The sequence below is a fragment of the Haematobia irritans genome, chromosome 2 (assembly GCF_050003625.1).
Source record: "Haematobia irritans isolate KBUSLIRL chromosome 2, ASM5000362v1, whole genome shotgun sequence".
Taxonomy (NCBI): domain Eukaryota; kingdom Metazoa; phylum Arthropoda; class Insecta; order Diptera; family Muscidae; genus Haematobia; species Haematobia irritans.
The window spans coordinates 178,718,620-178,732,325 of NC_134398.1; the positions used below are offsets into that span (position 1 = coordinate 178,718,620).

The 13,706-nt window shown below is 36.1% G+C and overlaps 1 protein-coding gene across 1 annotated transcript in view; it reads right to left on the reverse strand.

The window, feature by feature from the left end:
• Positions 1-13,706, reverse strand: part of wry (delta and Notch-like EGF repeat containing weary) — a 333,478-nt gene that overhangs the window by 58,143 nt on the left and 261,629 nt on the right. The window contains exons 6-7 of the mRNA XM_075296948.1: positions 9,312-9,408; positions 8,775-8,902 (exon numbers count right to left, since the gene is read on the reverse strand). Of these exons, the coding sequence (XP_075153063.1) occupies positions 8,775-8,902; positions 9,312-9,408 (225 nt within the window). The remainder of the gene's footprint in view (positions 1-8,774; positions 8,903-9,311; positions 9,409-13,706) is intronic.

The window sequence follows — 13,706 nt, forward strand, 5'->3', positions numbered from 1 at the left end:
GCAATTCGGATTTGGAAAAGCGAAAGCCTAACTGAATATTTTTCCTGAATTTTATACTAATTGAACTTGAAAAAGAAATTTAATTTGATTTTTTAAATAAACGATTTCACCGATTTACACGCGTTTTCCCTTGACCAAATTTTGACCGTATCACCCTTTATTTACGATCCTAAAAAACTCTAGATTTCCAATTTCAAAACTTCGGTTTGTAAGAGCCTAAGAAATAAAATCGGGAGATCGATCTAAAAAGGGGGCTACACTAAACCATAGACCGATGACCGCCATTTCTTGCACACATCTTTATGGTCCTAAAATACGTCTAGATTTCCAATTTCAGGCAAATTGGACAAAAGCTAATGATTCTAGAAACCCAAGAAGTAAAATCGGGAGATCTGTCTATATGGGGGCTGTACCCAAACATGAACCGATACTCACCATTTTCGCAACACCTCTTTATGGTTCCAAAATACATGCAGATTTCCAATTTCAGACAAATTGGATAAAAACAAGTAAGGAAAGTCTAAAGTCGGGCGGGGCCGACTATATTATACCCTGCACCCCTTTTGTAGATCTAAATTTTCGCTACCATATCACATCCGTCAAATGTGTTGGGGGCTATATATAAAGGTTTGTCCCAAATACATACATTTAAATATCACTCGATCTGGAAGAATTTGATAGACTTCTACAAAATCTATAGACTCAAAATTTAAGTCGGCTAATGCACTAGGGTGGAACACAATGTTAGTACAAAACAAGTAAGGAAAGTCTAAAGTCGGGCGGGGCCGACTATATTATACCCTGCACCACTTTGTAGATCTAAATTTTCGATACCATATCACATCCGTCAAATGTGTTGGGGGCTATATATAAAAGTTTGTCCCAAATACATACATTTAAATACCACTCGATTTGGACAGAATTTGATAGACTTCTACAAAATCTATAGACTCAAAATTTAAGTCGGCTAATGCACTAGGGTGGAACACAATTTTAGTAAAAAAATATGGGAAACGTTTAAATCTGAAGCAATTTTAAGGAAACTTCGAAAAACTTTATTTATGATTTATCGCTCGATATATATGTATTAGAAGTTTAGGAAAATTAGAGCCATTTTTACAACTTTTCGACTAAGCAGTGGCGATTGTACAAGGAAAATGTTGGTATTTTGAGCATTTTTGTCGACATCAGAAAAACATATATATGGGAGCTATATCTAAATCTGAACCGATTTCAACCAAATTTGGCACGCATAGCAACAATGCTAATTCTACTCCCTGTGCAAAATTTCAACTAAATCGGAGTTAAAAATTGGCCTCTGTGGTCATATGAGTGTAAATCGGGCGAAAGCTATATATGGGAGATATATCTAAATCTGAACCGATTTCAACCAAATTTGGCACGCATAGCTACAATGCTAATTCTACTCCCTGTGCAAAATTGCAACTAAATCGGACCACAAAATTGGCCTCTGTGGTCATATGAGTGTAAATCGGGCGAAAGCTATATATGGGAGATATATCTAAATCTGAACCGATTTCAACCAAATTTGGCACGCATAGCAACAATGCTAATTCTACTCCCTGTGCAAAATTTCAACTAAATCGGAGTTAAAAATTGGCCTCTGTGGTCATATGAGTGTAAATCGGGCGAATGCTATATATGGGAGCTATATCTAAATCTGAACCGATTTCAACCAAATTTGGTACGCATAGCAACAATTCTAATTCTACTCCCTGTGCAAAATTTCAACTAAATCGGAGTTAAAAATTGGCCTCAGTGGTCATATGAGTGTAAATCGGGCGAAAGCTATATATGGGAGATATATCTAAATCTGAACCGATTTCAACCAAATTTGGCACGCATAGCTACAATTCTAATTCTACTCCCTGTGCAAAATTTCAACTAAATCGGACCACAAAATTGGCCTCTGTGGTCATATGAGTGTAAATCGGGCGAAATCTATATATGGGAGCTATATCTAAATCTGAACCGATTTCAACAAAATTTGGAACGCATAGGCACAATGCTAATTCTACTCCGTGTGCAAAATTTCAACCAAATTGGGGTAAAACTCTGGCTTCTGGGACCGTATTAGTCCATATCGGGCGAAAGATATATATGGGAGCTATATCTAAATCTGAACCGATTTCAATACAATTTGGCACACTTGACTATAGTACTAATTGTTCTTCTTGTGCAAAATTGTAAGTAAATTAGGTTAAAACTCTGGCTTCTGGGGTCATATAAGTCCATATCGGGCGAAATATATATATGGGAGCTATATCTAAATCTGAACCGATTTCTTCTAAAATCAATAGGGATCTATTCTGAGCCAAAACACATACTTGTGCCAAATTTGAAGTCGATTGGACTAAAACTGCGACCTAGACTTTGATTACAAAAATGTGTTCACGGACAGACGGACAGACGGACAGACGGACATCGCTATATCGACTCAAGAGCCCACCCTGAGCATTTTTGCCAAAGACACCATGTGTCTATCTCGTCTCCTTCTGGGTGTTGCAAACATATGCACTAACTTATAATACCCTGTTCCACAGTGTGGAGCAGGGTATAAATATGGGAAACATTTAAGTCTGAAGCAATTTTAAGGAAACTTCGCAAAAGTTTATTTATGATTTATCGCTCGATGTATATGTATTAGAAGTTTAGGAAAATTAGAGTCATTTGTACAACTTTTAGACTAAGCAGTGGAGATTTTACAAGGAAAATGTTGGTCGAAATCAGAAAAACATATATATGGAAGCTAAATCTAAATCTGAACCGATGTCAACCAAATTTGGCAAGCATAGCTACAATGCTAATTCTACACCCTGTGCAAAATTTCAACTAAATCGGAGTTAAAAATTGGCCTCTGTGGTCATATGAGTGTAAATCGGGCGAAAGCTATATATGGGAGATATATCTAAATCTGAACCGATTTCAACCAAATTTGGCACGCATAGCTACAATGCTAATACTACTCCCAGTGGAAAATTTCAACTAAATAGGAGTTAAAAATTGGCCTCTGTGGTCATATGAATGTAAATCGGGCGAAAGCTATATATGGGATCTATATCTAAATCTGAACCGATTTCAACCAAATTCGGCACGCATAGCTATAATGCTAATTCTACTCCCTGTGCAAAATTTCAACTAAATCGGAGCAAAAACTTGGCCTCTGTGGGCAAATGAGTGTAAATCGGGCGAAAGCTATATATGGGAGCTATATCTAAATCTGAACCGATTTGGCTGATATTTTGCAAGTTTTTCGAGACCCATGAAATATTCGGATGTACGGAATTTGAGGAAGATCGGTTGATATACATGCCAATTATGACCAGATCGGTGAAAAATATATATGGCAGCTATATCTAAATCTGAACCGATTTTTTCCAAAATCAATAAGGATCGTCTTTGAGCCGAAACATGACCCTATACCAAATTTTAGGACAATCGGACTAAAACTGCGAGCTGTACTTTGCACACAAAAATACATCAACAGACAGACAGACAGACGGACAGACAGACAGACAGACCGACATCGCTAAATCGACTCAGAATTTAATTCTAAGACGATCGGTATACTAAACGATGGGTCTCAGACTTTTCCTTCTTGGCGTTACATACAAATGCACAAACTTATTATACCCTGTACCACAGTAGTGGTGAAGGGTATAATTAGGGATTCTAGAAGCACAAGAACTAAAATCGGGAGACCGGTCTATATGGGGACTATATAAAAATACCACTTAAGGGTCCCACAATACCTGCAATCTCAAGTAACTTGGATAAAAACTATGGTTTCTAAAAGCCCAAGACCCCAAATCGGGTGATCAGTATATGCTAAATGGGGGCTATATCAACACATGGACCGATACCCACGATTTTCGGCACACTTCTTTGTAGTCCTAAAATAATAGATTTCCAATTTCAGTTAAATAGGATAAAAACTACGCTTTCTATAAACCCAAGACCCCAAATCGGGATGTCGGTTTATATGGGGACTATATCAAAACCTGGACCGATATAGCCCATCTTCGAATTTGACCTGCCTGCAGACAAAAGACGAGTTTGTGAAAAATTTCAGCACCATTGCTTCATTATTGAAGACTGCAGCTTGATTACAACAGACAGACAGACAGACAGACGGACAAACGGACAAACGGACATCGTTATATCGTCTTAGAATTTCTCCCCCATCAAGAATATATATACTTTATATAGTCGGAAGTCGATATTTCGATGTGTTACAAACGGAATGACAAACTTATTATACCCCCGTCACCATTCTATGGTGGTGGGTATAAAAATATGGGAAACATTTAAATCTGAAGCAATTTTAAGGAAACTTCGCAAAAGTTTATTTATGATTTATCGCTCGATATATATGTATTAGAAGTTTAGGAAAACTAGAGTCATTTTTACAACTTTTTGACTAAGCAGTTTTTGTCGAAATCAGAAAAACATATATGTATATGGGAGCTATATCTAAATCTGAACCGATTTCAATCGAATTAGGCATGCATAGCTATAATGCTAATTCTACTCCCTGTGCAAAATTTCAACTATATCGGAGTTAAAAATTGGCCTCTGTGGTCATATGAGTGTAAATAAGGCGAAAGCTATATATGGGAGCTATATCTAAATCTGAACCGATTTCAATCAAATTTAGCACGTATAGCTACAATGCCAATTCTACTCCCTGTGCAAAATTTCAATTAAATTGGAGTAAAAGATTGGCCACTGCGGTCATATGAGTGTAAATCGGGCGAACGATATATATGGGAGCTATATCTAAATCTGAACCGATCAAACAATTTAATCAAATTTTGTATACATAGTAAGAATTTTAATTCAAATATCTATGCAAGTTCTCACGTAAATCGGACTAAAACTATGACCTCTGTGGTTATAAGAGAGCTATATAAAAATTCATAAAAATCAGAGTAAAACTATGGCTTCTGTGGTCATATCAGTGTAAATTGGTGGAAAAATATCTATGGTAGCTATACGTGAATTTAAAGCGATATCAACCAAATTTGGTCACATTACAACACTATCAATTGTAATCTCCATTGTTAAGCTCAATGACAAGGGACCTCCTTTTTATAGCCAAGTCCGAACGGCGTTCCACATTGTGGTGAAACCACTTAGAGAAGCATTGGAACACTCAGAAATGTCACCAGCATTACTGAGGTGGGATAAACCACCACTGAAAAACTTTTTGGTGTTCGGTCGAAGCAAGAATCGAACCCACGACCTTGTGTATGCAAGGCGGGCATTCTAACCATTGCACCACGGTGGCTCCCTTGATAGAAACTAATATTTTTTCTGATGTTTTTCTTTTGGAAAAAGCGCCGCTCCGCGTTTTAAAAATATCGCTCCCGCTCCGACCTGAAAAGGATTCGCTACGCTTCGCTCCACTTTATATTCTTGATTCTGATTATATACTCACATGGCAGTTAAGAACTTAACTGCTGAAATTTTTTCAGTCAAAGTTAACTGGAGAGAAGATATCTGATATATAATTTTGGTTAGCTGACAGTTAAAGTTTAACAGAGCTATCTGAAAATGATCATTAATGTTTGCAGTATATCTCGGGGAAGGTAGTGATACAAATTGTGGTTATGTTTTAGTCATAACAAGTATATACGGCCGTAAGTTCGGCCAGGCCAAGGGTAGAGCTTCAACTAAAGACGGTCATCAGCAATTGAATTATTTGGGTTGCGGCCGATGGTAAAGGCATCTTAAAACTTCTTAACATAATCTTCTAAATTGTAAGTTAGTCCATGCGGGATATATATTAGAAAAAAAGAAAGGTCGATTAAATACGTATATATTCAGTTCTTGACCGGTATCTATAGCGAAGAAATAATTACGAACCGATATGGGGGTCGCTTTATATGGGGGCTATATACAATTATGAACACCAGTATACCAAAAATGGCAGATTTTTTTCTGTTTGGTCGATTGATAGAATTCTTGATGTTTTAGAAGATTTTGCAAAATATTCCTCTCCAACTAAGAGGTGCTTCATAAATTTTCTATAGAAATAACAATTTGATAAAATGTTCTACAGAAATAAAATTCTGACAAAATTTTCTATACAAATTATAGTTTGATAAAATTTCCTAAAGAAATAAAATGTTGACAAAATTTTCTATAGAAATAAAATTTTGTCAACATTTTTTATAGAAATGTAAAATTTTGAAAAAAAACATCTATGGCAATAAAATTTTGGTAGATTATTTTTGGCTCGAGTGGCAATCGTTATTTTTCTGTGAGTGGAGATCGGTTGATCTGGGGACTATATATAATATAGATCGATGTGGACCAAATTCTTACAAAATTTTCTATAGAAATTATAGTTTGATAAAATTTCCTAAAGAAATTAAATGTTGACAACATTTTTTTTTTGAGAAATATAAAATTTTGAAAAAAATTTCAATGGCAATAAAATTTTGGTAGATTATTTTTGGCTCGAGTGCCAATCGTTATTTTTCTGTGAGTGGGAGATCGATTTATCTGGGGGCTATATATAATATAGATCGATATGGACCAATTTTGGCATGGTTGTTATCGGCCATTTACTAGCGAAATGTACAAATTTCAACCGAATCGGATGAATTTTGTTCCTTCAAGAGGCTGCTGAGGTCAAATCTGGGGATCGGTTTATATGGGGGCTATATATAATTATGAACCGATATGAACCAATTTTTGCTTTGTTTTTAGAGACTATATACTAACACCACGTACTAAGTTTTAACCGGATCGGATGAATTTTGCTCTTCCAAAAGGCTCCAAGGTCAAATCTGGGGATCGGCTTATATGAGAGCTATATATAATTATGGACCGATATAGACCAATTTTGACATGGTTGTTAGAGACCACACTCAAAAAAAAGTTTACTTGGATCCAAAGATTTTGACCTTCCCTTAAGGATTTTGGTATTGATTCCGAGCCAAAGATGCGGCTTCTTTAAAATAAAGACGCCTCCCTGGCTTTAAATCTAGGACAAATAAAAGTAAAATTAGATACAGATCTCATTCATCGAATTTTTACCCTCTTTTTGCGATATATTAATAAAGGTATTTATGTTTAAACAAATTCCAATTTAAAATCCAAATTATGACAGGTACTTCAAAGTAAAAACAATTTTCTTTCATTAAAATAAGTCTTGGCCTATATTTGAAGCGATTTTATCTTAAATTTAAAAATGCAATATGTCAGTTGAGTGAAAGACGATTTCTTTAAATTAAAAATTCAAAGATCTACAACTTCAGCAGAGAGACGGAAAATTACAAGATTTGTGTCCTAAATTTAATGAAAAAAAATTTTTGAAGCAAGGATTATAAACTTTCATTTAATTAAAATGTCATTATTTTAAAGAATTTTGTCCTTAACTTTGGGTAAATTTCGATTCCTAAAACTTAAGTTGCATAATCTTCCATATTAGGTCAATATTTTTTTCAGTGCATATAGTTACATCATGTAACAAAAACCGGATGGGATGGGATCTCATAAAGGATCCGCTAGCCAAATCTGGGGATCGGTTTATATGGAGGCTATGTATAATTATGGGCCGATATGGACCAATTTTTGCGTGCTTGTTTGAGACCATATTCTAACTTCATGTAAAAAATTTCAGCCAGATCGGATGAAATATGCTTCTCTTAGAGGCTCCGCAAGCCAAATCTGGGGGTCAGTTTATATGGGGGTTATACGTAAAAGTGAACCGATATGGCCCATTTGCAATACTACTTGTGTCAAGTTCGAACGGACGGACATGCTTAGATCGACTCAGAATTTCACCACGACCCAGAATATAAATACTTTATGGGGTCTTAGAGCAATATTTCGATGTGTTACAAACTGAATGACAAAGATAATATACCGTAGGGTGGAGGGTATAAACATGAGAGAAGGGAGCCACCGTGGTGCAATGCATGCCCGCCTTGTTCGATTCCTGTTACGACCCAACACCAAAAAGTTTTTCAGCGGTGGATTATCCCACCTCAGTAATGCTGGTGACATTCCTGAGGGTTTCAAAGCTTCTCTAAGTGGTTTCACTGGAATGTGTAACGCCGTTCGGACTCGGCTATAAAAAGGAGGTCCCTTGTCATTGAGCTTAATATGGAATCGGGCAGCACTCAGTGATAAGTGAGAAGTTCACCACTGTGGTATCACAATGGACTGAATAGTCTAAGTGAGCCCGATACATCGGGCTGCCACATAACCTAACCTAACCTAACCTAACATGAGAGAAAGACGAAAGTTACAGAAAAAAAATATTCAATTGCATTGACAGTATTGCCATAAACAAAATATATTTCCAAAGGCAGACCTGTCGTGAAAGATAACAAAACTGGGCCACTGACAAATATCAGTTTTCTAAACGAAGGACCAATGCAATGATGCGAACACCACAATGATGAGAAACTAACCTCAGTTCTTGCCCCCCGCCCCCCTTCCTCCCAGTAATCAGTAGGGGACCAAAGATCCTGATTGTAGTTTTGTGGGAAACCAAATAAATTTCTATTTCATGTTGGACAAATGTTTAAATTAGCCCCTATTCTTTTTCTATACAACAGAAAAGGAAGAAGAAGAAAAAACGAGATGTTCTACAAATGCCAGAGAATCCTTGCAACCACAATTTCTCATTTGCACTTGTAGTGTCCCCAAGTTCTATTGTTAGCAAATGACCAATTGTTTGCTTGCTTCTCAACAATATTCTATGGCCATAATGATGACATTTTGTACCAACTTACCTGGCTGGCAGAAACAGCGAAAACCATCCTCCTGGTCAACGCATATACCATGAATACAGGGCGATGATTCGCATTCATTAAGGACATGTTGGCACAAAGGTCCTGTGAAGCCAGGTGAACATTCACATCTAATGATGACAATCACGATGATGATGATGATGATGATGCCGATGGTGGTAACGATGATGATGTTGGTTTGGTAAATACGTAAAAAAAGACGGGAGCAAATATGTATACACAATTAATTACTTAAATGTAAAGCTCGTTAGGGCTTAACTTTGTTTTTTTTTTTTGTTTTTGAAATACAAAAAAAAAAAAACGAAAATTAACATCCAGTTCATAACAATTGAATATAAGTATACCACAATCATTAAAGCCCATTGAGATGGTAATGACCATTGTTTCGATTTTTTTTTTGTTATTTGGTTCTTATTAAGCCAACGAGTTCTAGGAGAATTTTATGTTTGTAATTTGCTTTTTTTCGTTCATTCAATGCCATGACTGTACATAAATTTTCTTTCTATTTGTTGAGCTTACCTAAAGTGTGTTGAATTTCCCACACAACTTCCACCATTCATGCATTCAGCTGGATTACAGGGATCCAATTCATATTGGCAGTTTTTGCCTGTATATCCTGTAATTGAAAGAAAAACAAATAAATTAATAACCATGGTATGTATGTAGTATTTTCATTTCAAATGAAATGTAAAATTTTCATTTGAAATGTAGAAAGTTTAAATACTGAAAAAAAATCAGGCCCAGTTCCAAAGATTTTGTTTGTGCACTAATGACTTTGGTATTGATTCCGAACCAACGAAGCGGAAAACTGAAGCAAAGATATTTTGAAGACAAAATTTCTATTTATACCCTCCACCATAGAAGAGAGGGTATATTAACTTTGTAATTCCGTTTATAGAACATCGAAATATTGCTCTAAGACCCCATAAAGTATATATATTCTGGGTCGTGGTGAAATTCTGAGTCGATCCCAGCATGTCCGTCCGTTCGTCCGTCCGTCTGTTGAAATCACACTAACTTCCGAACGAAACAAGCTATCGACTTGAAACTTGCCACAAGTCGTTGTTATTGATGTAGGTCGGATGGTATTGCAAATGGGCCACATCGGTTCACTTTGACGTATAGCTCCCAGATTTGGTTTGCGGAGCCTCTAAAAGAAGTATATTTCATCCGAACTGGCTAAAATTTGGTACATGGTATTAGAATATGGTCTCTAATAGCCGTGCAAAAACTGGTCCATATCGGTCCATAATTATATATAGCCCCCATATAAACCGATCCCCAGATTTGGCTTGCGCAACCTCTAAGAGAAGCAAATTTCATCCGATCCGGCTGAAATTTGGTACATGGTGTTGGTATATGGTCTCTAATAACAATGCAAAAATTGGTCTACATCGATCCATAATTATATATAGCCTCCATACAAACCGATCCCTAGATTTGGCTTGCGGAGCCTCTAAGATAACTAAATTTCATCCGATCCAGCTGACATTTGGTACATGGTGTTGGTATATGGTCTCTAACAACCATGCAAAAATTGGTCCACATCGGTGAATAATTATATATAGGCCCCATATAAACCGATCCCCAGATTTGGTTTGCGGAGCCTCTAGGTTAGGTTAGGTTATGTGGCAGCCCGATGTATCAGGCTCACTTAGACTATTCAGTCCATTGTGATACCACAGTGGTGAACTTCTCTCTTATCACTGAGTGCTGCCCGATTCCATGTTAAGCTCAATGACAAGGGACCTCCTTTTTATAGCCGAGTCCGAACGGCGTTCCACATTCCAGTGAAACCACTTAGAGAAGCTTTGAAACCCTCAGAAATGTCACCAGCATTACTGAGGTGGGATAATCCACCGCCGAAAAACTTTTTTGGTGTTCGGTCGTAGCAGGAATCGAACCCACGACCTTGTGTATGCAAGGCGGGCATGCTAACCATTGCACCACGGTGGCTCCCTAAGATAACCAATTTTCACTCGATCCGGCTGAAATTTGGTACATGGTATTAGTATATGGTCTCCAACAACTAAGCAAAAATTGGTCCACATCGGTCCATAATTACATATAGCCCCCATATAAACCGAAACCCAGATTTAGTTTGCGGAGTCTCAAAGAGAAGCAAATTTCATCCGATCCTGCTGAAATTTGGTACATGATGTTGGTATATGTCTCTAACCACCATTCAAAAATTGGTCCACATCGGACATTGCACTAAAGGGTGATACGGTCAAAATTTGGTCAATATAAACTTGACGTATTTCTTTCAATTTTGCATTTAAAAACCTGAACACCCCTCATTTTGAAGGTGTGTATGTAGAATGTTGTTCCTGTTTTGATTTTGGAATTCACTCTTCAGTTGTCAAAATGCCGTCCAAGCAAGAAGATCAGCGTATCAACATTTTGCTCGCGCATCGCGAAAATCCGAGCTACTCGCACGCAAAGCAGGCAAAATCGCTAAAAGTTGCCAAATCAACCGTTACAAATGTAATTAAAGTGTTTGGGGAACGTTTGTCGACAGCCAGGAAGTCTGGATCGGGGGGAAATCGAAAACCGGAAGCCGCTGAGACGACAAAGAGAGTTGCCGGTAGTTTCAAGTGAAACCCTAACCTCTCTCTCCGAGATGCCGCAAATAAGCTGGGTGTATCGTCTACAACCGTGCATCGAGCCAAAAAACGAGCCGAACCATCGACTTACAAGAACGTAGTGACTCCAAATCGCGATGATAAAAAAAATACGACGGCCAAAGCGCGATCCTGGAGGCTTGCCAAACCAGATATTTCCAAAGAAATATCTGGTTTGCCAAGCCATCTGTACCTGTGGCTTGAAAAGCAGCATTTTCATAGCTTCCGGGACTGTCAACCAAGAAATTTACGTGAAAGAGTGTTTGAATAAACGTCTGCTGCCTTTCCTGAAGAAACACTGTTGTTCCGTACTGTTTTTGCCGGATTTGGCATCTTGCAATTACGGTAAAAAGGCCATGGAGTGGTAAGCCGCCAACAACGTGCAGGTGGATTTCAAGGACAAGAACCCTCAAAACACGCCAGAGCTCCGCCCAATTGAGAAATACTGGGCTATTGTCAAGCGGAACCTAAAGAAGACCAAAAAAACTGCTAAGGACGAGCAGCAGTTCAAGGCAAACCGGCTTTCTGCGGCGAAGAAGGTGGACAAGGTGGCTGTACAAAATCTGATGGCAGGTGTCAAGCATGAGGCCCGGCAATTCGGATTTGGAAAAGCGAAAGCCTAACTGAATATTTTTCCTGAATTTTATACTAATTGAACTTGAAAAATAAATTTAATTTGATTTTTTAAATAAACGATTTCACCGATTTACACGCGTTTTCCCTTGACCAAATTTTGAACGTATCACCCTTTAGTATATGGCCGATAACAACCATGCCAAAATTGGTCCGTATTGATCTATATTACATATAGCACCAAAATAAACCTATCCCCAATCACAGAAAAATCACGACTGCCAATCGAGCCAAAAATAATATACCAAAATTTTATTGCCATAGAAAATTTTGTCAAAATTTTATTTCTATAGAAAATTTTGTCAAAATTTTATTTCTTTAGGAAATTTTGTCAAACTATAATTTCTATAGAACATCTTATCAGCATTTTATTTCTATAGAATATTTTGTCAAAACTTTATTTCTATAGAAAATTTTGTCAACATTTTATGTCTTTAGGAAATTTTGTCAAAATATAAATTCTATACAAAATTTTCTCAAAAATTTATTTCTTTAGAAAATTTTGTCAGAATTTTATTTCTGTAGAAATATTTGTCAAAATTTTATTTCTGTAGAAAATTTTGTTAAAATGTTATTTTTATAGAAAATCTATGAAGCATTTCGTAGTTGGAGGGGAATATTTTACAAAATCTTCTAAAACATTAAGAATTCTATCAATCGACCAAACAGTAAAAAATCTGCCATTTTTGGTATACAGGTGTTCATAATTGTATATAGCCCCCATATAAAGCGACCCCCATATTTAAATTCTGGCTCTATAATTGCAGCACAAAAGTTCATAGCGGTTCGTAATTATTTCTTCCCTTTATATACCGGTCAAGAACTGAATGTATGCGTATTTATTCGACCTTTCTTTTGTCTAATATATATTTCGCGTAGACTAACTTACAATTTAGAAGATGATGTTAAGAAGTTTTAAGATGCCTTGCCATCGGCCGTAAACTAAGTAAATTAAAGTTTCTACTTTAGTTAAAGTTTCTACGCGAATTATGGTGAAGGGTACATAAGATTCGGCCTGGCCGAACTTGCTGCCGAATATACTTGTTAAATTTGAGGTTTTCGTACTTGATTTTATAACAAAAATTTAATTTATTCCTTTATTTAATTTTACAAAAATGGTCCCATTTTGAACTTCGTATGGTACTAAAGACATTCTTGCAAATATGTCTTTAACAAGTGAAACAATATATGTTCTTGAATTTGTCGAAAAACATTAAATTATTTTTTTGATATCAACGTGATGTTAGCGTATGTAGTTCTGTTTAGTTAAAATTTTTTAAGAATAATTTGAATTTTCTAAAATATTTACAAAATTTTCTTTTTAAATAAAATTTCGACAAAATTTTCTTTAGAACTAAAATTTTGACAAAATTTTGTATAGAAATAAACATTTGACAAAATTATCTATAGAACTAAAATTTTGACAAAATTTTCTATGGAACTAAAATTTTTCTATAGAAATAAAATTTTGACAAAACATTTCACAAAATTTTAGCAAAGTTTTCTATAGAAATAAATTTTTGACAAAATTTTCCACAGAAATAAATTTTGACAGAATTTTCTATAGAAATAAAATTTTGACAAAATTTTGTATAGAAATAAAATTTTGACAAAATTTTCTATGGAAATAAAATTTTGACTAAATTTTCTATGGAAA